Genomic DNA, 24,619 nt, shown 5'->3' on the forward strand with positions numbered 1-24,619 from the left:
AATGCAATTCATTAACCATTTTTAAATTGCGAATTCGCTATTTTTGGGCGCTATTTACCGCGAAGTATGACTTTGTGGTAAATAGCGAAAACTGAGAAAAATGCACTTTTGTGCATTTTTCTCAGTTGTATGTTACACATACACATGTCCTTTGGACATGTGTGTGCGCAACATAAGTTTAAATTTACATTTCAGGGGTGCTAAAGGGTGTCCTTTGGACACCCCTGGCACCCTTGAAATCGCATCCTTATTTGCGATTAGCAAATTGCTAATTGCTAATTGCAAATAAGGAATAACTCGCCATTCATTCCTATGGGCCTTTAGGCCCATAGGAATGAATGGGGAGTTATTCCTTATTTGCAATTAGCAATTTGCTAATCGCAAATAAGGAATGTGTAGGAATCGCAATTTATTTAGCAATTCCTACATGAATCCCGTTTTGCAAGTCCTTAATAGCGATTCCTTAATAATCGCTATTAAGGACTCGTAAAACGGGACAATGATGAATCTAGCTGATAGTCTCTCAGCTAGCTATTGGCTATGTTTGTGCCGGCTGCAGGGTCATAGTGCCTTATATTAAGCAGGATTAGGCAAGTGTCCGTTCCTGTAAGGGGTACTTGACGCGCGTTTTTGATTTGACCGCTTTCCTGTTGATGTATGACCAAATCAATGTCCCTCTCGGGCCCATCTGATTCTCCTATTTGCATTGTCGCAATTTCGAAGACCGCTACAATCCCTGTTAGAAAGAATCACTATAAGTGAATATTAGAGGAGCTGATGAGGTTCAATACAATACATTAGCCTTTTGAAGACCCCTAGTGGGGGGGAACAGACATTGCTGGTAGCTGTTGATTATGGCTGTCTCTTAGGGGTAGTCTTAGATAGCAGAAACTGCACTTGACTTGCCCCTTGGGTACACCTGGCGCTGCCCTGATCTTGAGGGAAAAAGCAAGAATTGCATTTATACTGCACAATATGAGCCCCTTTTAATTCCTGAAGCCTTTTAGCAAGTCTCCCCCCCTCCCCCCCAGCAAACACATGGTTGAGGGGCTAAGGTTGGACAAGTGAGTACTCCCTCTGCTTTTCCAGGCACTATGATGTTTAAACTTCCATAGTGAGATTTGGTATTTGGAAGACATATGTAACCATGTGTTGTGATCAACATCAAAGTACTGTTTCTCTGTGGCTTTAGGAGACCCAAACCTAACCAGAACTGTAAAAATAACTTTGGACATGTCCACCTAGCTTATCAAGAACCCACGGCATTGCAATGGTTCACCGGGCCATTGTCTCAGGGTGTTATAACATTTTTTTAGCAGAGTCACGGGTAGAGGACCTCATAGTACATTGGTGAATGAACACGCGGATGACCTGTGTTGCATTAGTGAATGCAAGAGAACTGTGTTAATTAGTCTTGTTTCAGACTCAGCCAATGAGAAATGGAGCAGAGTAAAAATAGGCACCAATAGAAATGTAGAATATATTAGTATTTAAGCACAACATTATTTGCATTGTATACTCTATCATCAACAGGAATTTGTGGTATACTGGTTATCTCTAGACTTTGATGACTGCGTAGCCATGATTTGTAAGACCAGGGGAAATCTATAGAGTAAAAGGGAATTTATAAAGGAAGCCAATTTTGAGCTGCTTAGGAAGCCAGTTAAGTTGGGGTTGTTTTGTATTACTTTCTTTTTGGCTTGGTCCACACATGATAGACCTCCAACAACATTTAATATTGCAAAGACTGGTGAGCAAAATATTGGGTAGATTATCTTTGTAAATCAAACCAGAGACCTCACACACCCAGACTTTACTACCTATATTTTTGAAGATACAAAATATGCAATAAAGCATAGAGGGAATCCATGATGTAATCTGTGTATGGTCTTTGTGAAGCAGTGGGAAGTCTCCAGTAGCATAGTTTCCCCTACTGATTGCAGTTTCTCATTTCAGTTTCTCTGGCGTCCAGTACCGTTGGTCCCGGGGGCCAGATCATCCACACTGAGACCACAGAGGTGGTCCTGCGGGGAGATCCCCTGAATGGGTTTGGACTGCAGCTTCAAGGAGGAATCTTTGCCACAGAAACTCTCTCCTCGCCTCCCCTTATCCGCTTCATCGAGCCAGATAGTCCAGCAGAGAGGTACTGTGACCGTGCTTGATATGGGGGTATTTGTTTTTCTTTTTACTCCAAACATGGCCCTTACTCTTTAGTCTACCAATCGAAAAGTGCATCATACTTTACTCATTTACTGCGGCATATGGGATACACAGAGACTGGTACATGTAGATTAATACCTACTGTGGCAACATAAACCTTAATTGCATGGTGCTAGTATAAGAAGATGCTCGTGGAATGATGAATGGAAAATGATAGATGATTGCCCATTCTGACCTTTGTACATTAGTCTTTGTGGTGGTGTCACTCATTGCTGCTGAGAGTGATGGGCCAACCAGGCTAAGGAGACCTTCATCTGGGCAGAGGTGGTTCTTGAGATCTGGAGAGTGTGCCATGATCAGACAGGATAATTTACAAAGAGTGATAATTTGTACTTCAAAGGGTCTTGGCCATCAGCAGAATTTAAGGACTGGTGGGGACTAGGAGAAGGGTGGCTCACTGGTTAGAAGCGGCAAACCCTGAAGCAGAGATCAGGCCCGGGACCAGGGTTCAATTCCTGACGCGGCAGGGTCTTGGGCTCAATGTCCGCGGACTCGATAATTCTCGCCTCGGCGCCTACTCTAATCATGGGTCCCACGCTGCAACTCTGGGCAATAGCTTGCTTACTCTCCACAACGGCCCCAAGAACACTGGGATGCCTGGCTTCACCTTGGGGGTACCCAGGAGGGGCATCTCACAGGGAGAGCCAGGAAGGGTTCCACAGCGTTATACAGCGCCGGGACGCCCCATTGCTGGGGCAGCTTTACAAATATACTACATTAACATACTACATTAACTATGAATGGGGTCCTAAAGTTTTAGGTGATCTTGTCAACCTGGTGCCTGAATGGAAAGGTGAGGATGAATCCCGGTTGAATATACAGTTTGTACAGCCTAAAGGGTTTGACTTTTCCATGGGAAAGGCTGTATATTCAACAATTATATGGGAGGCCAAATGAGAGAATTTGTAAAAAAGTGGCTTTTTTAGCAAAGTAAGAGGAGGGTGGGGCTCTTTGGCTATTCAGTGGTTGAAATCTGGTAGCTCTTACCATTGATCTAATGATGGTTGATAGATTAATGTGACTCCTAAGTGGTCTCTCGGGATTCTGTCCAAGGAGAAGGTGAGGCTTAAACCCTCTGAAAATAATCTGGAAGATGAGAGTTCTCAAGAGTGACTGAAGGTCTTTGATTATTTTAGCGGTAGAGTGTGCGAAATCTGTATGGCTTATCCATACGAGGAGAGGAGGTGGTGATCAGAATGACGTTTGCTTTCTAGGAAAAATAGGCCACTTGTCGAGTATAACAGCTCATAAGGGATCAGCACAGACTAGTTAGGACAATTAAGCTTGCTCTAATGTCTTTAATCCTGGACGATGGCAACAATAGTGCGATATTAGATCATTGCTTGTCAAAAACATTTGAAGAGATGGGCAAAGAGCCAACAAGTTTATATATATATATTTTTTTTAATTATTTTTAACAAACATTTTATTCATTTTCAGCGTTTTAACACGAGTCAGTCGTTTATATAATAAAACATCATAGTTCCACACTTCATTATTACACAGTCCAACAAGTAACACATACATACTATTTTGCCAATCATCATCAGTTAAAATCAAGCCCTGACCCGCCACCCACAGCGTCTCACCCTTCATCCAGATCTGAGTCATCATCCTCTCTATCGGACAATGGATCACAAATACCCCCCTATAATCGTTCCATGTCCCCCAGATTTTAGTCAATTTTTTGGGGCATCCTCTATTACTAAACACTACCCTTTCGGTTATCATAGCCTCATCCATGTTTCTGGTCCACGCTGCCAAAGTAGGCACCTCCATCCCTCCCCACTTTTGCGCTATATTTCTCTTAGCTATCATAATTCCTAACGTAACCCAACTCTGCCCATATCAAGTTCATTCATATTTAATATGTATATAGCCATGTTGAAAGCAGCTGTGAATTAAGGGATCAGTCAACCATAAGATTTTGAATTCTGTTTTGATTGCGTTGAGGAGCCCAGCTACCACACTCTGTAAAAACTATAAATAAGAGACTTACCTTCTCTCTCCTTTCTGCAAATGATCCAGTCATCCTAGGGTGTATTGTAGCATCTATAAGGCGCTTCGAGCTTATGTTGTGGGATGGCAAAGTGTATTTATTGACAGATGGGACAGTACACTGTAAGGGAGTAGTGGTGGGAGTGTTGGGTTTGTTGTGATTCATTGTGGAAAGCACGTGGGTATTGGGCACCAAGGATGTTTTTGTCTTGTCTTGATATGCAGCACAAATCAGTGTGTGGATGTGAGGTGTACAAAAATGTGAGTTTGTAAAGCTCCAGTAATCCATGCTGCAACAAATGCAAGACGGAGATGCTGTCAAGTGTGTAAAATGATGCCAAATGGCAAAGGATGGATGTTGATGACCTGAGCAGTAACCGTGCACCTTTTTAAAGGCAGGGAATATTGCCTATTGCTGGGCAAAGACATGCCATGTGTAGGGAAAAAAGCGGAAGAGCTATCAAGATGGACAACCTGAGCAAAAACAGCAAATCTTTAAAAGGCCCAGAATTCACCTACTCCTGCTATGCCAAAGAAAACCAACATTTTAAGTAGATGTTCATGATCCCAACTCCTCTCATACTCGAAGGGTCCCAAAGGCCAAAGAGCCCCAGTTCGGTGATGGCTCAGATGCTAGCCACACTGCTCCTGCAAGAGTGAGATTAACCGCAGCACTAATTCCGCTGCGATGCAGTGTTTTTATTGAGTGGGTGGGGCCGCGTCGGCCAACGGACATGTGCAGTACTACGGAGGTAGTGCTTGCGACGGCCATTGGTCGACAGAAGCAGCAAAGGGGTTAACTGCATATTCAGTTGCTTCCCTGATAGCGTAAAAACAGATCAGCACACCCAATGTTTCTCCAGCTTTCTCCCATTAAAATACAATACTTTCTACGTTCTTTTATCCAGAGTCTAAGTTCTTCATAGTTTGTCATGAGGAGGGATCCTCCTACCCTTCTAGCGTTTCCTTCCTGGCAGCTTCCACCTTCATTATGGGAATAACATTTCAGTGTAAAAAGAGAGAATCTGGTGAGAGGAGACTTGGGGCCTTATTATGATTTTGGAGGTCCTCCCACAGGCCGCCACGCCAGCACCCTGCGGGAAGACCACCAAAGCCGTTCTCACGCCGCCTGCTGGATTATGATCTGTAGCGGGTCACGGCACTGCAACGGCGGCAAGCTGTAAGGCTCATTGAAGAACCCTCATGCTGACTGCCACAGTGACCTTTCCGTCTTCAAGTTCCTGCACGGTGCGGCTTGCACCATGTGGTTCATGCCGCCAGACAGGAACTGGGGTACATAAATACTGAGGGGACACTGTCCCGGATCACCAGGGGGCCCTGTCATGGCCCTTTGGTTGCCTATCCGCCACCCCTAACATGGCTGTCCCACTGCCATAAAATGGGTGGCGGTGAGACCACTCAAAATATGTTTGGCTGTGCCGTCTGCGGCACTGCCAGCATACTTTTTCCTGAGAAAGACCGTCAGCCCAGTCTGAAACTAGTGTAATAGGAGTTATTGTTCTCTAGCTCTGTGCTGGCTTTCCTCCATCTAGCCCTCTCCATGCCACCAGTTGTGCGGCTGTGCTGTCTACATGTATTGAGCATCCTCCCTAGCTCTGTGCTCACTTGACATCTGGCCCTCTCCATGATCTTCTACTGTGTGGCTCTGCAGTCTTTTGTGCATCCTCAGTAGCTCCATAATGTCTTTGATGCTCAGCTGGTGAAGCTTCTGCCTGTCGCACCAGAAGCTGGACTTGAAACACAGGTAGCGTTTGCAATAACACAAGAAGCTTGACATAATACACAGAAGCTTGCTATCCTTGTCGAAATCCAGGTCTCTAATGTTCTTATTTCAGGAGACTTGTGACTTCTAATAGTCTCCTGCAATAAAGAAATGACATAGCTGCTCAAATTTAGTACGTTATAACAGGTGAGTTGTGATGTTAAAATGCCTGTTGCCAGGTTGAGCAGCCAAATTGAGAGGGATTATTACAGCAGCTGTTTAAACAAAAAAATGAGAACCGGTTTATCCTTCTTTTGATGCCCTTTTTCTGGAAAGAAAAGGTGATCAGTGGAAAGGGGATAATTATGGCAGATTGTTTAATATTTACCGCTCCATAGGTTATCGCCAGAAATATGAAAAATCTTCATGTTTCCATACAATTTGACTCTCAACCTTTTAACCCAATTTCCATTAAACTGGTTCTTATGCAAAAAATACTAACTGCTTTTTTTGTGTGCTTAAGTTCAGTGCAGATTATACTTTTATCTGTGTTTGTACAGAATGTGAAAGAAGAATACACAAAGGATTTAGATGGTTTCTTGGAAAGGTGATGGTATGACCATGTACTAGAAGGAATAAAGTACCCCCTGTCATACATTATAATGATAGTGCACATCCCTGAGGAGTTCTATGACCTTATGAAGGAACTTAGCCTTCTGCCTCGTCTTTGAGCGTTAAACTCCTCTGTGACTTGCAATATCCTGATAAGTCATGGTAGGGTGTACTTCATTTGGCTTATTCTTTGGCTTTTAGATCCCAGTGAGACCTGGCTCTACCCTCCCTGTGAATTTATGACGTTGCTCAACTCATGTATCCAGTGCTTTTCTTATTGGGTGGCAACCTCTGCAAGTGCCCTTCAACCTTAACAAAGAGGTCCTTAAAATGTGGCTGGAAACTTGCCAGGCCAGTCAATAAATACAGAATCAACTACTGCTTCGACTTTTAGCCACAAGAACCAGAGAGCTTGCAAAGGTCACCAGATTTCTAAAGCGCTTCAGACCCAAATGATGGTAAAGCACTATACTTAATTATGCTTACCATAAGATAAGCGTTATAGTGACCTATCCCCTGGGCTGCAGCTGGCTGCGCTGAGACTGAGTGAGGGGGCCCCCTGGGGTGCAGGCCCCCCCGCGCTGCGGGGGCTGCAGGGGCTTGCGTTACGCCCCCGCCCACGGCTACTTGAGTAGTGTGCAGTGACCGTCAAAAGAACATTGACCCAGGGGCAATTCAGACCCCTCACTGTCCCATAGGACAGGGCGTTCTAGGTCAGATCTGGGTCCAGGGAAGCCAATTCATTGTGATAGCTCATTAGAGGATGCAGATGTTCCAGCTTCTGGTGCGTCCCCCGTTAGTGCCGGATCACATCCCGCCACTGCCCATCTCGTGTATAGAGCGCCCTCCACCAATCAATTTGCAGCCAGCAGCCAAAATTAGAATGATTATCCAATCAGTCATCCTGACTAATTGGGCCAGGCACCGGCCTCGGGCTCAGAGACGGGCGCGTGGAGCGTGTCCTGCGTCTGGCAGTGGTTCGTGTAGGGATGACCTGGGCCGGTGTGTGTGTGGCCGCTGCGGACACCGGCTCAGCAGCTCTTTGGGGATACATGGTGTTGATATTACCGGTGATTCTCGTTTTCAAAGGTCGTATATTGCATTTCTATCTCATGTTCCAGCCGGGTCTGGTGGCTCAGTGAACTAATGCGTTCACTGCATGGGCCTGTGTTCAACCACATGGTCACAGGTTCAAATCTCGGTGGGCGCACTCGGCCTTTCATCCTTCTGAGGTCGATAAAATGAGTACCATTGTACCATTGAGTTGGGTAACAATAAACCTCTGTTATTCATCTCCAATATGCCACTGGGTGAGCGTGCTCTTTACAAATGCTCGTCGTTGTTGTGTTATTGCCTTTTATTTCTCCTTTGTCGTTTGAGATTTCAAATGTATTGAACTTGCACCGTCAGTGATACAGATTTAAAAGCTCCTAAAATGTACTCAGGCATGACTCCAACTCCCAGCAAACGACGTTAACTTTGTATTTATAGGAGCCTGTTCCTTGGGTATTTATCTAAGTGCAGGTGAGAAACGTTAAGAAGCGAAGACATTGGAAAAACTGTGAAGCAATGCTTTCTATAGATTTGAATACTTCCGGGCTGTATTCAGATGCCTCACAGTTGATTTCCATGCAGGCTTTTGACATAGATTTTTCATATTACAACTTTTAAATCATGAAACCTCTGCCCCTCCATTCTGTCCATCTAATGCTGTTTGGACAGCACCACTGTCCTGTGATGCACTGTCACATACCCGCCCTGAAGCGAGCTGGAGAAACCCTAGATTTCCCTGGTGTACCTGCTGGGTCCAGGTAGTGAGCGATGACTTTTCTTAGCACACCTTATTGATTGCGCTGGTCTGGATGCCGGAATTGCACAAGCTCCGTTGAGTTGTGTGCTGTGGTTATTTTAACCCTGGAACTCCCTTACGAGAATACCTGGAGTCGTTTGGAGACAGGTCAACGCTCCCTGGCATGGTACAGTATTACAAGCAGGGGCGCCCTCCGTAGATCCAGGAGTGCTCTGTGTGTCTGTGTGTCTATGTATGTATATGAATGTATAGGAATGTGAATGTGTATGTATATGTGTGTTTATATATATGTATGTATATATATGTGTGTGTGTGTGTATGTATGTGTGTATGTATATATGTGTGTATGTATGTGTATTGTGTGTGTATTGTGTGTATGTTTACATATATGTATGTGCATGTTTACATATGTGTATGTGTATGTTTACATATGTGTATGTGTATGTTTACATATGTGTATGTTTACATATGTGTATGTTTACATATGTGTATGTGTATGTATACATATGTGTATGTATACATATGTGTATGTGTACATATGTGTATGCGTACATGTATGTGTACATGTATGTGTGTGTATACATGTATATATGTGTGTATACATGTATATATGCGTGTGTATACATGTATGTATGCTTGTATATACATGTATGTGTATATACATGTATGTGTGTATATACATGTATGTGTGTATATACATGTGTGTGTGTGTGTGTGTGTGTATATATATAAAAACGAACATCACAGATATCTGAGGTGGAGCTGGCCCCTAGGATGGACACCCCCTAAAGATTGACGGGGCAATATTCTCTGCTTTGTTCCTCTTTGATCCCCTGAACCCAGCAGGTAAATATTTTAGTTTTGAGGTGAGGGGGAGGGGCTAGTGAAGTTGTTTGAACCCCTCAGTCTTGTATTGGTCTCCTATCCACCGAAGAGAGAACAAACGAGTTTCCAAGTGTAGAAGTCTAGAAGCGGCAACAAGTATTATTGAGAGGACACTATTGATCACAAAAATTTAGAACCTAATTGCAATAGATTCAACCAATCCGATTGTAAGCAATCAAAATTGTAATAAACCAATGGCAGACACCTGTGACCCAGAAAGGTCAATACTCCTTTTATTCCTCACCATGGGTAAAATAAGATCCATTGAGGATGCCAATTAAAATGCCTGTGATAGCTTGTTCCTTGAAGTACCAGGCCTGTATCATCAAACTTTATGGAAAAACAAATTGATTGCATTCCTTGTGTCTTGAGGCCAAAGAAAATGAACTCGGCTCTCAGAGCTCTCACACAGAGAGACAGTGAAGAATGAGAACCCTAGTTAGTGCACTCAACAACTCAAGCCTGATCTTTGCTCAGCCAATCAAGTGAGAACAACTCTATGATAGGCTGAAGTTGCATATGTGGGGCGGCTTCTCATTGGAGTTCAGCAGGACTCACAGATGTTGCTGTGCACCTCCCTAGATGTCAGTTTTGTGAGCTTGCCCAATCTAGCCTGGCTTTGCCGAATAGCGTTGGAAAGCTGCCAGAAGCGCCATCATTACAGCTGGTTATTGATTATCCAATTAGAGTTGTGTGCACTGGAGGCGTTCCATGGTGTTCATTGAATCATTACCGCGATATTAAGAAAATGTTAATCAAGCAAATTGTACATCCAGTTGCATTAGCTGGCTCGGATCTTGGCCCGCGCTGCATGCTGTGCATGGGAAGCTAGGAACGTGTCATTAGCAAGTGTTTGTACAAGGTCTAATGGGGCTTGTTTTTCATTAACTTCGTTGCTGTTTCGCTCTTGTCCAGTAATATTACTTTCTGTGTTTGACATAGTCCATGTTCCGCGATTCGCTTCTTTCAGCTCCGACTCGAGTATTGCTACTGCATTTGCACGGTATGAACCAGACCGGTTAATGAGGCATCTATGGTGGGTGAGGGTGGCTGGGCAAGGCCTCCGGCAACTTAGGCGGAATATATCTTGCTAGTTGTTTAGACCCAAATACTTATGCATAAAATCAAAATGTATAAAATGCAATCATTATGATCTATGCTGTGGCACAGGATCTGGTCTTTATCAGATGGCTGTGAATCTCTGTTGCAGATGCAGGAAGACCCTTGATGGACCTCTCTCACCATGGTCCAAGAGTCCTCTGCATGTATCCAACTCTCCAGTAGATACTGTTTGTACAAGTCCCCCGGGCCTCTGTGCGTACCTCTTTTCCTAGCCCACACCTAGTGATTTCCCAAGAGTACCGAAACCCTTCCTTAGGTCCCAGGTGTGCATTCATTTCCCTAGCAAGTGTCTTCAACTTTTGTAATATTCTAGATGTGCCCCGATCATTTAAAGGCTGTATGCAACCATGAGTATTTATGGTTCCCCGTGTGTTGCACAGTCCTCTGGGTCTCTGTGCCCACGCTCAATGCCCTTCAAGGTCTTTGTCTTTCTCAAATTTCAGAGGGCTCTATTTTTAATAATTCAAAGATGCTGTATGCGCCTCCCTGCTGGTTTCCATTTCCTACTAGCACCCACAAGCAATGAAACAGGATAATTCTTCTAGCCCATTTTGCCAGTTCTATTCTAGGTATTTAATGCCATTATGGTACTTGCAACTTTCCATATTGCTTCCATTTCTTTTGTTTTCTTACCTGGAAGAAGAAACACTTCTATTTTTTATCTCAGGCCCAGCGGAGACCCATCTCCTGGTCAGTTCCTTAATATCTCCAAATACCTAAATTCATCTGGCACTTAGCTAGGGCAGAACTAAAGACCTCTTCAACTTGGGGTTCTGTTCATTCAGGGCATTCACGGGCATAGCATATGGGCCAAGAGGGGCAGACTGGGAGAAGTGGAGTGTGTGGCATGGGATTTAGCATGGGCGAATTTTGCGAATCTCGCGTTCGCGAATTTTGCGGATTTGCGAACTCGCAATCCGCAAAATCCGCGAATTCTCGCGAATTTGCGGATTTTTTTTTGTGTGTTTGCGCGGGTTTCTGCCAGTTCGCGAGGGTTTTGTACAATGTCGCAAATTGCGAACTTACCTGTCGGGTCGCAAGTTTCGCGAACTTGTTGTTTCTACGTGTCCAGCCTGTTTGGGACACTCTTCTTCATCACTGCCACTCTCTGTCACCACTGCCACTCTCTGACTACTCATGCCACCCTCTGGCCCACCCATGCCACCCTCTGTTTCATCACAGCACCCTCTGGTTGTCCAGTCAGTGTACATTATTGTGGCAACGCAAGCACACCTTCCCTCCTCAAGTGACCTGAATTAATTTGGGGCTGATTAATGTGTCACAGAATATTTTTTTAGCTGGCACCTGCTTCCTTAGTGCTTCCTGATTAGTGATCTTTTGCACTTGCTAAGTGCTTTCATTGTTGCAAAATTAGTTACAACACCTGCCCTGCCCCAACTGACAATAATGAATTAGGGGCTGATTAATGGATTTGAACTGCCAGCCTGGCTCCTGCTTGTCTCCCTTAGCTGTAATTCAGGACCTTTGTGGCATATGTGTAACTATTCTGAGGTTCAGAGCAGGGTCACATAATAGTTGCAACTGGCAACTGAACTCTGGAGGGGCCCCTCAGGAAGCACTACAGGAAATGGCTACTAATGATGAGCCTGAACTTTTGAACCTGGTAAGTAGTTTCAGTTTTGCTAAGATCGTATTTCTGCAATTTTGCACTTATTCGCGGGGCGCGAAGTTGTACTGGGAAGCCGCAAACTCACGCGAACAGTGTGAGCAGTGCGAGCAAAATCCGCTGCTCGCGGATTTGCGGATTTTGCGGGAGATTCGCGAATCTCGCGGATTGCGAATTTACCGAAAATCCGTAAAATCCGCGAGCGAAACGGATTTTCCGCCCATGCTTAGCATGGGATATTGCATCTCCCATCTCTTAGGGACATCATCGAGCCAGGAACTTTTTAATAACCAGTACTGCGGGAATGTTCACAAAACCCCACTTCCCTCCAGTTGCCTACCCTCAAATAGTTTACAGGACTTACATGCCCCTTTACTCATTGTATAATGTAGTGTCTTCCTGCCCTTCCCTTCTAAGGACTCCAGATACAATCTTAATCTTTCTATGTGACAATGCTAGAAGACTTGCTGTAACCACTCTTACCGGCTCATGCTTAGACTATACTAACTCTGATTGGGGATTCCAGAGTACGTACCAAAACAAACAAAAGACTGTTCAGAATGCAGCATCCTGTCTGATCGTGATGGGCCCCTACAGTCTCCCACACACAACCCCAAATTTGCACACTCCCACTGGCTCCCTATTAAACAATGTAGTCAATTCAAGACCTTCTGTATTGTTCGTATATCTCTCCATGGTCATGCCCGCACATTTGTCAAAAATCGACTCAAAATTCAAGACTCCCCATAGAACATTCCGTTCATCTTTGGCTAACCTTCTAGCTTTTGAGAAATTCAGCAAGAATAGAATTTGTGCTGCAGCTGTTTAGGTCGCTCAGCTATATTGAAGACTTTCACCACGCAGCCTCACAACTCCTTTAACTGCTCGCTCAAAGCTTGGCTACTTTTAGTCTTTTTTTGCCTCATCTGATATCTCTTCTGTATGTGGGCTAGAGCCAAGAAACCTACAGTGAACATATGCTCTAAGTTTCCTTTTTCAACATAGCTTCTTCTTCTTTCTTGGGATGCTGTAGCCACAATTGCCACAGTTCTATTGAGAGAAAAAAATCAGACATTGAGAAATTCTTCAAATTGTTTTTACAAAAATTGATAGGCTGACAGCAACACTTATAACATTACAGCATTGTATGTCTGGGATTTTCGTTGGAGCAAGCGGATTGGCTCACGCAGTATGCATCACGCTTTGCTCCATTGTAGTTTAAGATTGATCTTCACAACTACTACTTTCTCTAGTTCCCACAACTTGGTTCTTCACCTCTGACTTACCTAAGCAGACAGTCAGTCCTGCATTGCACCTACAATAAATGTTAATTATGGCCTCAACCACCACTGGTGATCCTCAAAGGTAGTAAGATTTCAACCTTTGGCTAATGCATCTGCAAAGAGGGGGGCAAAAACATCACCTGCTCTCACTAAAACTAACATTTTTAAACTTCTAACTCGTGAATGTTTCAACCATACTTAATTGAAAACCGACTGCATAACTCAGGAGCTTCCACCGCACTCTGTTTTCATCTGATAATCAATTATGAGCTTGTAAACCTGTGCCATGGCATATTAGTGACAAAAAATGTTTGCACAGGGTCAAAATGAAATCACCTGACTGAACTACATGTAACAAATTCTTGTTTTAAACTTCTCTAGTTAGCATTGCACAAGATCCATTTCCACAGTGTTGCAAATGATGTGACTTGTGTTGGTGCTGGTTCCACAGCGGGCCTTAATAACCCATCATTGTGACATAGTGTAATGAGTGTATGGATATCTAATTTCATGCTGCATCCTTAACAGATTTTAGTCAAAGTAATTCAATATCCTGAATGTTACTGATACTTGGCTAGATGTCAAAGTGGAACTAGCTACATCCATCATCTTTCTATTGCACACAACAAAACAAGATGCTTCCGCGATTCGCTTAGAAGTCTCATGTGGCATATCTACAATACACCCCTCCTTATCGGGTAGTAATATCCTGGTGATGTGAGCAAATACGTTAATGAAGAAAAATAAATAACTCACTAACGCTTAACTACTGACATATCAGGACGTTCAAATGCAGCTCTTCTGTATGGACGTAAAGAGGTGATCAGGCTGGCTGTGTTATTTTGTGTGAAATGGTGGCTCTTTTTGCCCAGCCATGACATTTTTAGGAGGCGAGGGTAGGGTTTGGTACTGATGCTGCTGGCTTTCTAACACTGCTCACTGGGGTACTGCTCTCCAGTCCACAGTGCATTTGTTTTGACCTCATGATCAAATTGGATAAACCCCATTTGGCATATTAAATGTCCCAATAAGACCATAATATAAGATGTAGGAAAGTATTCCAGTGGCATAGAAAGTTAAATGTCGCTGTGGACTGCAGAACCAATTTTGCCATTCACTAGGCTGACAAGCAAAGCATGGCTTCTGATCTACATGTGTAGCCTGATCCGGCATCTTTTTTGCCTGCCGGAAGACAGGTCACAATTGTCCTTTTGACCGGAAAACCTACTTTTAAACATGAAGTCACCCATAAATAGGCCTGGTACCCCACAAGGTTGGGTGCCTGGTATTTAAAAGTGGAACATGTAAGAATTTAGATTTTGTAGGCTCCTTCAGGCACCAGCCTCCTTAAGCTGTTTTTACTGTTGGCGCTGTGGCAGGTTCCATGAAAAAAATTCTAAAGTGTAGTTAATATGTTAATTCTGTATATTTGGTTTGGAATAAGCTACTTAGCCGACTCAACTACTGTTTTTAATACTTACTAACAATCAAGTTCAATAGTAAAGTAGCATTTTTGATAAATATACAGGAGACCTATTTTCTAAAAACATGTACTTTCCCTGCCTGGAGAACCCTGCCTGGCAGGGTATCTTGGAGGGAGCACATATGACCTAGCTTCACCAAATCAGGGCCGTTTAGGAGTGTCCAGGAACTTTAGTACGTTGAAATAGACCAGAGGCAAACCAATACTTTTATTTTTTAGTGACCAGGTAATTGTGGAAGAGAGTAATTTTATTCCCAAACACACTTTTGCCTTTTGGCTTTAGCTGCAGTGAAGCTGGGAGCTGGCCCCAGAACCAGTTTAGACTGGTTGAGTGGGAGGGAACTTTGTATTTTCTTAACACACATCTAGGTGTGCACAAGCTTTCTCCAGGGGCAAAAAGATTTTGCCATGTTGGATTTTACCAAACTTGGTGCACTGTGAGATAGTTTTTAGTGAGGCAAACAGGATGTGCTGCAATAGTGGAAAGGTTTGTCCTTAGGAGCCTTGTGCCCAGTGGTCAGAGTCTCTAGGAGACACCCCAACCCACTTGCTAGTGAACTGAACAAAAGTAGCAGCTCACCCCCAACTGCTCCGAATGCTTTCTGGACCTGTGGAAGAACAGAAGAGGACAAAGAGGACAGGAACTGCTGTCTGTAGCCTGTGAGGAGTCCTGAAGGGTTGGACGTGTTCCACTTGCATTGACAAGTGGGTTGAACTTAATGACCAGCATCTTCCTAGAATAGCAGATCTCCATACATGGTCAGAGTAGTCGCCAAAGCCCAGTGTAGTGATGTGATTTTGGAAGAAGAGGTAGACTGTGGAGTGGCCATGGGTGTCATGGTGCAAAAGACTGGAGAATGGAATGGGGTATTGCGGTAGCGAATGCTGTAGTGCACACACTAATGAGGGTATGATGTTGTGACATGATATCCGATGCAGTGAGTGCATATAGTGTTGTGTGGTCCAGTGTGGTGCTGTATGGTGGTTTGCTGTGGTAAAGTATGTATAGTTGTTGTGTGGCATGGTTTTGTGCTGCATGAAGTAGTGACAGTGGGTCTGACGCTATTTCGGATGAAAATCTGGCCGCATGTAGTGTGAATATGATACAACATGAAATGTTTAGTATGGTATAGTAGGATGTGTTAGGGCGTGTGAATGTATGGTGTGTTATGTTATAACTCTCATGATTGGTTAGTAGGGTGTTACATTTCCTTCTTTGTGATTTCCTTAATGGTTCAACAGTATGTAATGTCTCATCCACTCCTCTGATCTGGTAACATAACATTGTTGTCAGAGTAAACAGACCTTTCTGTCAATTACACCAAATGGTGGGAATTTAAATGCATTCTTGTTGTCATAAGCGACCACTGCGCCTCTGGCCTGGTCGCCCCCTCTGCCTACCTGCTGCCCGCTGCCTACCTGTTTTCTCTGCCGCTGCCCCAGCCACCGCAGGGCCGCCCTCCAAGCCTCGGCATACCAGTTTCTACTGCCGCTGCCCCAGCCGCCGCAGGGCCGCCCACCAATCCCGACATCCTTTTTCCCGCCACTGCCAGCCCGCGGCCCCGCCCCCCCGCCCCCCCGCCAGCCGATTGGTCTGCCCGCTCCCGCCTCCCCGCAGACCCTCCCTACCGGCTCCCTTCTTAAAGGGGACCCAGATTCTTCCAAGGGAGCGACCACTGCGCCTCTGGCCTGGTCGCCCCCTCTGCCTACATGCTGCCGGCTGCCTACCTGTTTTCTCTGCCGCTGCCCCAGCCGCCGCAGGGCCGCCCTCCAAACCTCTGCCTCCTGTTTCTACCGCCGCTGCCTCAGCCGCCGCAGGGCCGCCCTCCAAGCCTCGGCATACCAGTTTCTACCGCCGCTGCCCCAGCAGCCGCAGGGCCGCCCACCAAGCCCTGAATCCTTTTTCCCGCCGCTGCCAGCCCGCGGCCCCGCCCCCCCCCCCCGCCAGCCGATTGGTCTGCTCGCTCCCGCCTCCCCGCAGACCCTCCCTACCGGCTCCCTTTTTATGACGCCCCCGGAGCGACCGCGCAGTGGCGCGCGCAGCGGGAGCGCCGATTGTGCGCCGAAGGCGCGCCAAAGGCAAGCCCTTCCGCGCCTGGACCGCGCCCAGTGCCAGGACCCCTGGGCCCCGCAGACACCAGCCCACCCGCCGGACCTACGACGCCGCCACCCTTAACGCACTCAACACCGGCCGAATCCCGGGATGCTACCGAGCCACCCCGAGACGAACCCACGGACCCTTCAGCTGCCACGCCTGCAAGTTCACCTGCATCCGGACCTGTCCCGCACCAACACCCGCCAAGCCGAACACCAGCAGCAACCACCTGAAGTGCATCCTCCTCAACACCCGCTCCGTCCACAGACACGCCATCGAACTCTGGAACCTCCTCGACACCACAGCCCCTGACGTGGCCTTCCTCACGGAAACCTGGATGAACGACTCCTCAGTGCCCGACATCGCCATCGCCATCCCAGAGGGCTAGAAGATCACCCGAAGAGACCGCGACAACCAGACTGAAGGAGGCATCGCCATCATCTACAGGGACACCATCCACATCAAGACCAACACCGACGACACCCTGACAACCGCCGAACCCCTGCACTTCCAGATCCACACGGACCCCAAAACCACCCTCAGAGGCACCCTGATCTACCGACCCCCGGGACCACGCACACAATTCAGCGAGGACATCGCCGACTTCATCAGCCCGCATGCCCTCCCCTCCGCCGACTACATCCTCCTGGGGGACATCAACTTCCACCTGGAGAACAACAACGACCGCAACACCATCACCCTGCTCGACAACCTCGCCAACCTCGGTCTCAAGCAGCTGGTGTCCACCCCCACCCACCTCGCCGGACACACACTTGACGCCGTCTTCTCATCCAGCAAAGACATCGCCTTCAGCCACGCCACCGGACTCCACTGGACGGACCACAGCTGCGTCCACTTCACCTTCAAAAGAACGACGATCCACCACCACCAGCAACAGGTTGCTCGAAGAAGCTGGAACAAGATCACAGCCGACCAGCTCGCCGCTTCCCTGAGCCAGCACCCTCCCGCCAGCTCAGCGAACCCCAGCCAGGCCGCCGACAACCTCACGAAGTGGATCAGCAACTGCGCGGACGAACTCGCCCCACTGAGGACCCCGCCCAGCAGACCCGGCAGCAAGAAGGCCCCATGGTTCACCGACGAACTCAAGAGCTCCAAGAAGAACTGCCGAGCCCTCGAGAAAGCCTGGAGAAGGGAACCAACACCGGACAACATGACCACCCTCAAGCTTGCCACCCGGAAGCACCACCAACTGATCCGCACCACCAAGAAAACTGCATTCAAGGACTGGCTGGACAACAACGCACACAACTGCAAGGAACTCTTCAACATCGTGAAAGAGCTCTCCAACCCCAACGCCGGAAACAACGACATCACCCCATCGCAAGACCTCTGACACTCCCTCGCCTCCTACTTCCACAACAACATCGCGGACATACACAACAGCTTCAGCACTCAACCGACGCACGCCACGACCGAACCACCGCCCCCCACCACCACCCTCTGCGCCTGGACTCCGATCAGCACCGAAGACACCGTCCGCATGATGAACTCCATCCACTCCGGATCTCCAACCGACCCCCGCCCTCACCACGTCTTCAACAAGGCCGACGCTGTCATCGCACCCCACCTGCGGGACATCATCAACACCTCCTTCGACACCGCCACCTTCCCGGAGAGCTGGAAGCACGCCGAACTCAGCGCCCTACTCAAGAAACCTACAGCGGACCCCACCGAACTCAAGAATTACCGCCCCATCTCGCTCCTCCCGTTTCCAGCCAAAGTCATCGAGAAGACCGTCAACAAACAGCTGGCCGCCTTCCTCGAGACGAATGGATCCCTCGACCACTCAGTCTGGCTTCCGAGCCAACCACAGCACCGAGACCGCCCTCATCGCTGCCACCGATGACATCCGAGCCCTGATGGACAACGGAGAAACAGCGGCCCTCATCCTCCTAGACCTCTCCGCGGCATTCGACACTGTCTGCCACCGCACCCTAGTGCAGCGCCTCAGCAACGTCGGAATCCAGGAGAAGGCACTGGAATGGATCATCTCCTTCCTCGACGGAAGAACACAGAGAGTCCGTCTACCACCGTACAAGTCAGAGGCCACCGAAGTCATCTGCGGCGTCCCTCAAGGATCCTCGCTGAGCCCCACCCTCTTCAACGTCTACATGACCCCCCTCGCGGCCATCGCACGCCAACACAACCTCAACATCATCTCCTACGCTGACGACACCCAGCTGATTCTCTCCCTCACCAACGACCCCGACCCCGCCACCGCCAGAGCCAACCTTCACGAAGGGATGAAAGACGTAGCCGAGTGGATGACAACCAGCCGCCTGAAACTGAACTCAGACAAGACGGAAGTCCTCATCCTGGTCTCCTCGCCCTCTGCCTGGGACGACTCCTGGTGGCCCCCCGCCCTGGGCACCGCACCCAAACCGACAGACCAATCACGCAACCTGGGCTTCATCCTGGACTCCTCCCTCTCCATGACCAGACAAGTCAACGCCGTCTCCACGTCCTGTTTTAACATCCTGCGCATGCTACGGAAGATCTTCCGGTGGACCCCCACCGAGACCAGGAAGACGGTCACCCAGGCCATCGTCACCAGCCGACTGGACTACGGCAACGCCCTCTACGCCGGAACCACCGCCAAGCTCCAGAAGAGACTCCAGCGGATCCAGAACGCCTCAGCCAGACTCATCCTCGACATCCCCCGACGCAGCCACATCTCCAGACATCTGAGAGACCTGCACTGGCTCCCCGTCAACAAAGGAATCACCTTCCGTCTCCTCACCCACGCACACACAGCCCTACATGACCAAGGCCCGAGCTACCTCAACAACCGCCTCAACTTCTACGCTCCCAAACGCCACCTCCAATCGACCAACCACGCCCTCACCGCCGTCCCCCGCATCCGAAGAGCGACAACAGGAGGAAGGCCCTTCTCCTACCTGGCCGCCAAGACCTGGAACTCCCTCCCTCCCTGCGCCTGACCCAAGACCACCTCTCCTTCAGGAAGAAGCTCAAGACCTGGCTGTTCGAGCAGTAGCAGCACCCCCCCCCCCAAGCGCCTTGAGACCCTCCGGGTAAGTAGTGCGATCTACAAATGTCTTTGATTGATTGATAATTCAGAAAGTGGACATGAACTAAAGTTGTAGAAGGCAGTGTTTTCTTTTAAAGAAATGTTAGTGTTTTACAGAAAATCTACTAGGCAACTTTGGCTTAAACCTTTTTATTAAAAACGTACATACCTTCTGAACCTTACTGTGTTGCTTTAAAGCGTGTGCAACTCAAAGGGGATTCAAATAAAGAATGTGAGGGTGTCCCTCAAATTAAAAACCCATATAAAGAACATATAAGGATTTTAACCTCCAAGCCCAGCAAGCAGTAATTGCACCAGCAGGTTCAGAGCACGGTTCTGTCAATAGCACTCCAGTGTAAGATCAGCTGCTCTCCTCTTGCCTTTTGGGAAGTCTCCTCCACCATTGATTCACCGAATGTTGGACAGTGGTTCACGTGCACCACTGCCCTTTGTCTCTCTCCTTGCTATCCCTGCTCCACTCATGCTTTTTCTCCATTACAGGTGTGGGCTCCTCCAAGTTGGGGATAGACTGCTCTCCATCAATGGAATCCAGACTGAGGATGGAACGATGGAAGAGGCCAACCAGCTCCTTCGCGACGCTGCCCTCTCAAACAAAGTGGCGTTGGAGATCGAGTATGATGTGGCAGGTACGTGACACAACCGTCTGTTACTTTTTCGAGTTACACTTCCATGTCCCTAGAACGTCTTGGTCACCAAAGGAGGGAGTGTGCCTAGGTTTTCGTCCACATGCTGAATGTGGATGAATCTCACAGTTTAGTATGGTGAGTAGATTTCTTTAAAGGGTAGAGATTGACCCTCATGGAACTTTTATGGATATGTACATCCATTGGATGGAGAGCGAGAAGGAAAACGATGGACAGTTGGGGCTCATTCTGCCGGTGCCGCGCTCCACGTGCGCCTCGCTCTCTGTGGGGTCCAGGTTGGACTGAAATAAAGAACTTAAAGAAGAATCTCTGCTCCTGGAGTATTGTACTCCCTGTATTTTGGATATTGCAAAAATTGGGAACCATAATTATATACCCTACATATGTGAAATTAGCCTTGAGAAAGCCCCGGCGCAATTCGCCAAAAGGGGGCGAAACATGTGTTGGCTGTCCATGTTCCACAAAAAATAATAAAGATGCTATTCTGCAACTAGAAATAGTCCTGTCCTCTATATACAGACTTGAAAGAACGGATATTATTCCTGATAAGAATCTTTGTGATCTGCTATGGAGTACACATTTATCACTTCTCAAACCTGTATTTCTACATGAAGCCCAAGAGGTCCAGAGCTTCGAGTGTGTCTCCATTCTCTTATAAAAAGCTGCTTATCAAAGCGTTGTGCAAGCCTTAGAATACTAGGACCTTTTCTACCTTGCCGGCACTCTAATGCTGTAGACTGAAGTATCCGAGGGACCCTGCCCTTAACTCCTGAAACATGCTCTATTTAGAAAAAGACAATACAGTAACTTTGTCTCGCCTAAAAGACAGTGCAAACAATCTGGTTGGAAAAGACCAATGGTGTTCTTACCAAGAACTAACAGTGGTCTTACATCATGCCAATTGCTTACTTTTGGTTAGCCCTATAGTCAATCTCAGTTTCTGGCTTCTTCTTCGTAAGCTTACCTTGTCCATCTTGTGTTTTCCCGTCCCATGTAGTATAGACGCTTTATCATCCTTTGGCCTGGCTGACATGTATTTTTCCACTTTTTACTTTTAAGGAACTACTTTTTTCCTCTTTGCTTGAGTGAATTTTTTTTCCAGCTCTCTCCCACGTGTGCAGTTTCACCCCTCAAATATCCCCCCCCCCCCCCCCCCCCCCCAGCTGTAGAGCAGACTGTCATTTTTTGTTCTCTCTCCTGCATTCCACATATTGCATGAACGCACGGGCTATTGTGCTTTGGAAGCCCCTGCATTGGCTCTGGGGGCTACAACAGAGGACCAGGTGGCTCACTGGTTTAGAAAGTAAATTGGGCCTGGTCATATATTTCCCTTTACATTCTGACTCGTCCTTACACTTTTTGAATTCTGTTCAGAGTTTCCTGAATGAAAAGTATCTGAGAAGCTCTCCTTTCTTATTTAGCTAATTTCTACTGCTCATTTCACGGCAGAAGTAGCTAAATGGTTCGTACTGAGGAGTTGGAGGAATTAAGTAGGTCTATTCTTTAGCCGTGCATTAGGTAAACACATCACTACTGTATCGCCATTTTTTGTGCAACTAGAAAATGTATGTCTACCGCAATGTTTTATCTGGTTTTATCGCCTTTTCTTTTCTTTGTAGGACTGTCTGAATGTAGTATTTTTGGTATTTTAAAATCATTCAACTTTTACGCTGTGAAATTGTTTAAGTTTTCATGTTTGTATAGGTATTTATTATTGTGAATATTTATTCCAATTAAATCGTTATTTTTTTGTTGTAAATATTTTATTAAAGACAGTGAGAAACAGAAAGCATACAGTACAGGCATACATATATGAGGCCCAGTAGAACACAATGGTGATAGAAATACTATTCGTTAATACCCTCTACAGCCGTGCACAGAGTGATAAAAACCAAATATTAGCATATCGGTAGGCAGAATGCGACGGTGCAAAACAGTGTGGGCAACAATAACTCCTGCCAAGTAATGCATGCAAGAGCAGGTACCTGGAATTGAATGCAATTAAATGGAGCCCCATCCAATATGGGAGTTGGCTTCTAGTAGGTTCTAGTAGGCATATCCAATGGAAAAAAAGAGATAAAAGGGAAAGAAGAGGAAATAAAGATAGAGGAGGGAAGTGGGCAGTGGCGGCTGGTGAATTTTTAAACTGGTGGGGCGGAAATTATAGACCCAATTATTTTGCTTGAGTAAACGTAGCAAGAGAGCCCAAAGTGAAAGAGGAGGGCACGGGTCTCTTCAAGAAAAGTTTTTTAAAACCGAATTTAAATTGTGGATTTTACAGAACATATTAACTATACATTTTTTAATGATAAGTGAGCACACTTCTTACATCTCCAAGCATCCTCTTTACCAAGTGCATCTGTTATGTTACGTTGGTTCGTCAAGCGCTGCTAATCAACCGGTAGGGTACCCATGCACTGGATTTAGTGTCCTAGAACTCTTGTTATCAGTGTGCCTGCCCACTTTCAAGCTCTCTCAGTCAAGTATTCCCATTTGGCATCCATCATACATCCTTTCATTCATATATGCACTGCTCTTATAACCCCTCCCACAACCATGAACTCTTCTTGCACTACCCCCAACCAGGCACCTCCAACATTCCTTCTCACAATCATGTATGCGCCCATTCAGTCTTTCTGAAACCTAAAAAACCTATTAATACTTTTCAGTGCTAATTGGGCAACCCTTCAAAGGCCTCCTGAGAAATACACTGCTCTCAAGGCACATACACGATACACCCCTCTAGCAGCCCATCCTTCATTTGAGCTGCTGACCACTGCTCCTACAGCCATTCTCAAGGCAATTCCCCCTTTTAGATCTAAGGCTACCAGGTGACGCTATGGGATTTTCTTTCACAAATGAAAGTTTTCATGTGTTTGTTCACTTGCATGAACTGAACTACCCCTTGACTACTATTCCCAGAATTCTCTCGATGCTTAATCTGAAGCACGTGAGTACAGCACTGCGTCGTCGGTGACAAGAATAAATCTGAGAAACTTAATTACTGACATTTAAAAAGCCCAAACAGCTCTTACGGCCTTTCAAGAACCATGTGACCCTTATACTATCCCCTCTCCCAGAGCTCCCACCATTCAGGTCTACCATGCCACTCTTCCTTCTCGAGGCGCACTAATCCGGGGCAACGCATCACTCAGAACCATGTTGAGCTCTCCGTGGCAACCACACACAAATAATTTTTCACTAACAAAGCAATCTTTAAAATAAGAGCTGTCTGGCATCTTTAGTTTAAGCCTGTTGGGTGTTTTAAACCTCCAACTGAAAAAAATGCACGTTTATTTTTTTTTATTAGTATGATGTTCTTTGAGGGGTGCTTTCTTTTTATGTACTCCCTAAAATGAATTGTTAAAAGATGGATTTCATTCCCCTGCACCACGCAGTTGAGCGAGAAATAAAATGCAATTCGAAGAATTTTGTAAGATGCAGTCTGTTGCACGACGAAAGCCCGCTTTGGCCCCTGTATTAGCGAGAGCGCTCCGCGGGTACCCCTTTGTCCAACTAGCTTACTCCCCATTGTTAAGAGTGCACATGATCACACTGCAAACAAGCTGCAGAGAAAGTGAATATATATCTGTAAAAAGAGCGCCAGGTGATATGCCCGATTAGTCTGTGAAACAAACACAAAGCGTTTCTCATATTCTCTTCAGAGACTTTTAGGAGTGGTGGTGAGCGGCACATTCCTACACTGGAGCTCAGCTGTGTGCCGGTGCTGCTCTTTAAGGGGGGCCCACACGCCAGAAGGATGCATCTGATAACACGGAGGTGCCGAATAACTGACAACCTCTTTCACTTCCAGTCACGGTCGCCGGCCGGCATTACAGGTGGGTGGGGGGGTTGAAATGGGGTCGTCGCGCCGCCGGGGGGATGGGGGGGGGGGAAGCTTGGCGGGAGGGGTTTAATGAAATAAAAGTTATAAATTAAAACTTACCGTCCCGGCCCGCGCCATCTTCTGAATGGGTCCGACCCCTGCTCTTCTGCACCACCACGCGCGGCACCAGTGTTGAACTCTGCGCGGTATATTTACTCAGC

At 46.7% G+C, this 24,619-nt stretch overlaps 1 protein-coding gene across 3 annotated transcripts in view; it reads left to right on the plus strand.

Moving 5' to 3' along the window:
• GRIP2 (glutamate receptor interacting protein 2) overlaps positions 1–24,619 on the plus strand; it is a 508,408-nt gene that overhangs the window by 388,542 nt on the left and 95,247 nt on the right. For all 3 annotated transcript variants that reach the window (XM_086939256.1, XM_086939257.1, XM_086939258.1), the window contains exons 12-13: positions 1,957–2,143; positions 20,409–20,554. In XM_086939256.1, the coding sequence (XP_086795382.1) occupies positions 1,957–2,143; positions 20,409–20,554 (333 nt within the window). The remainder of the gene's footprint in view (positions 1–1,956; positions 2,144–20,408; positions 20,555–24,619) is intronic.

The sequence above is a fragment of the Lissotriton vulgaris genome, chromosome 9 (assembly GCF_964263255.1).
Source record: "Lissotriton vulgaris chromosome 9, aLisVul1.2, whole genome shotgun sequence".
NCBI classification, from domain to species: Eukaryota; Metazoa; Chordata; class Amphibia; order Caudata; family Salamandridae; genus Lissotriton; species Lissotriton vulgaris.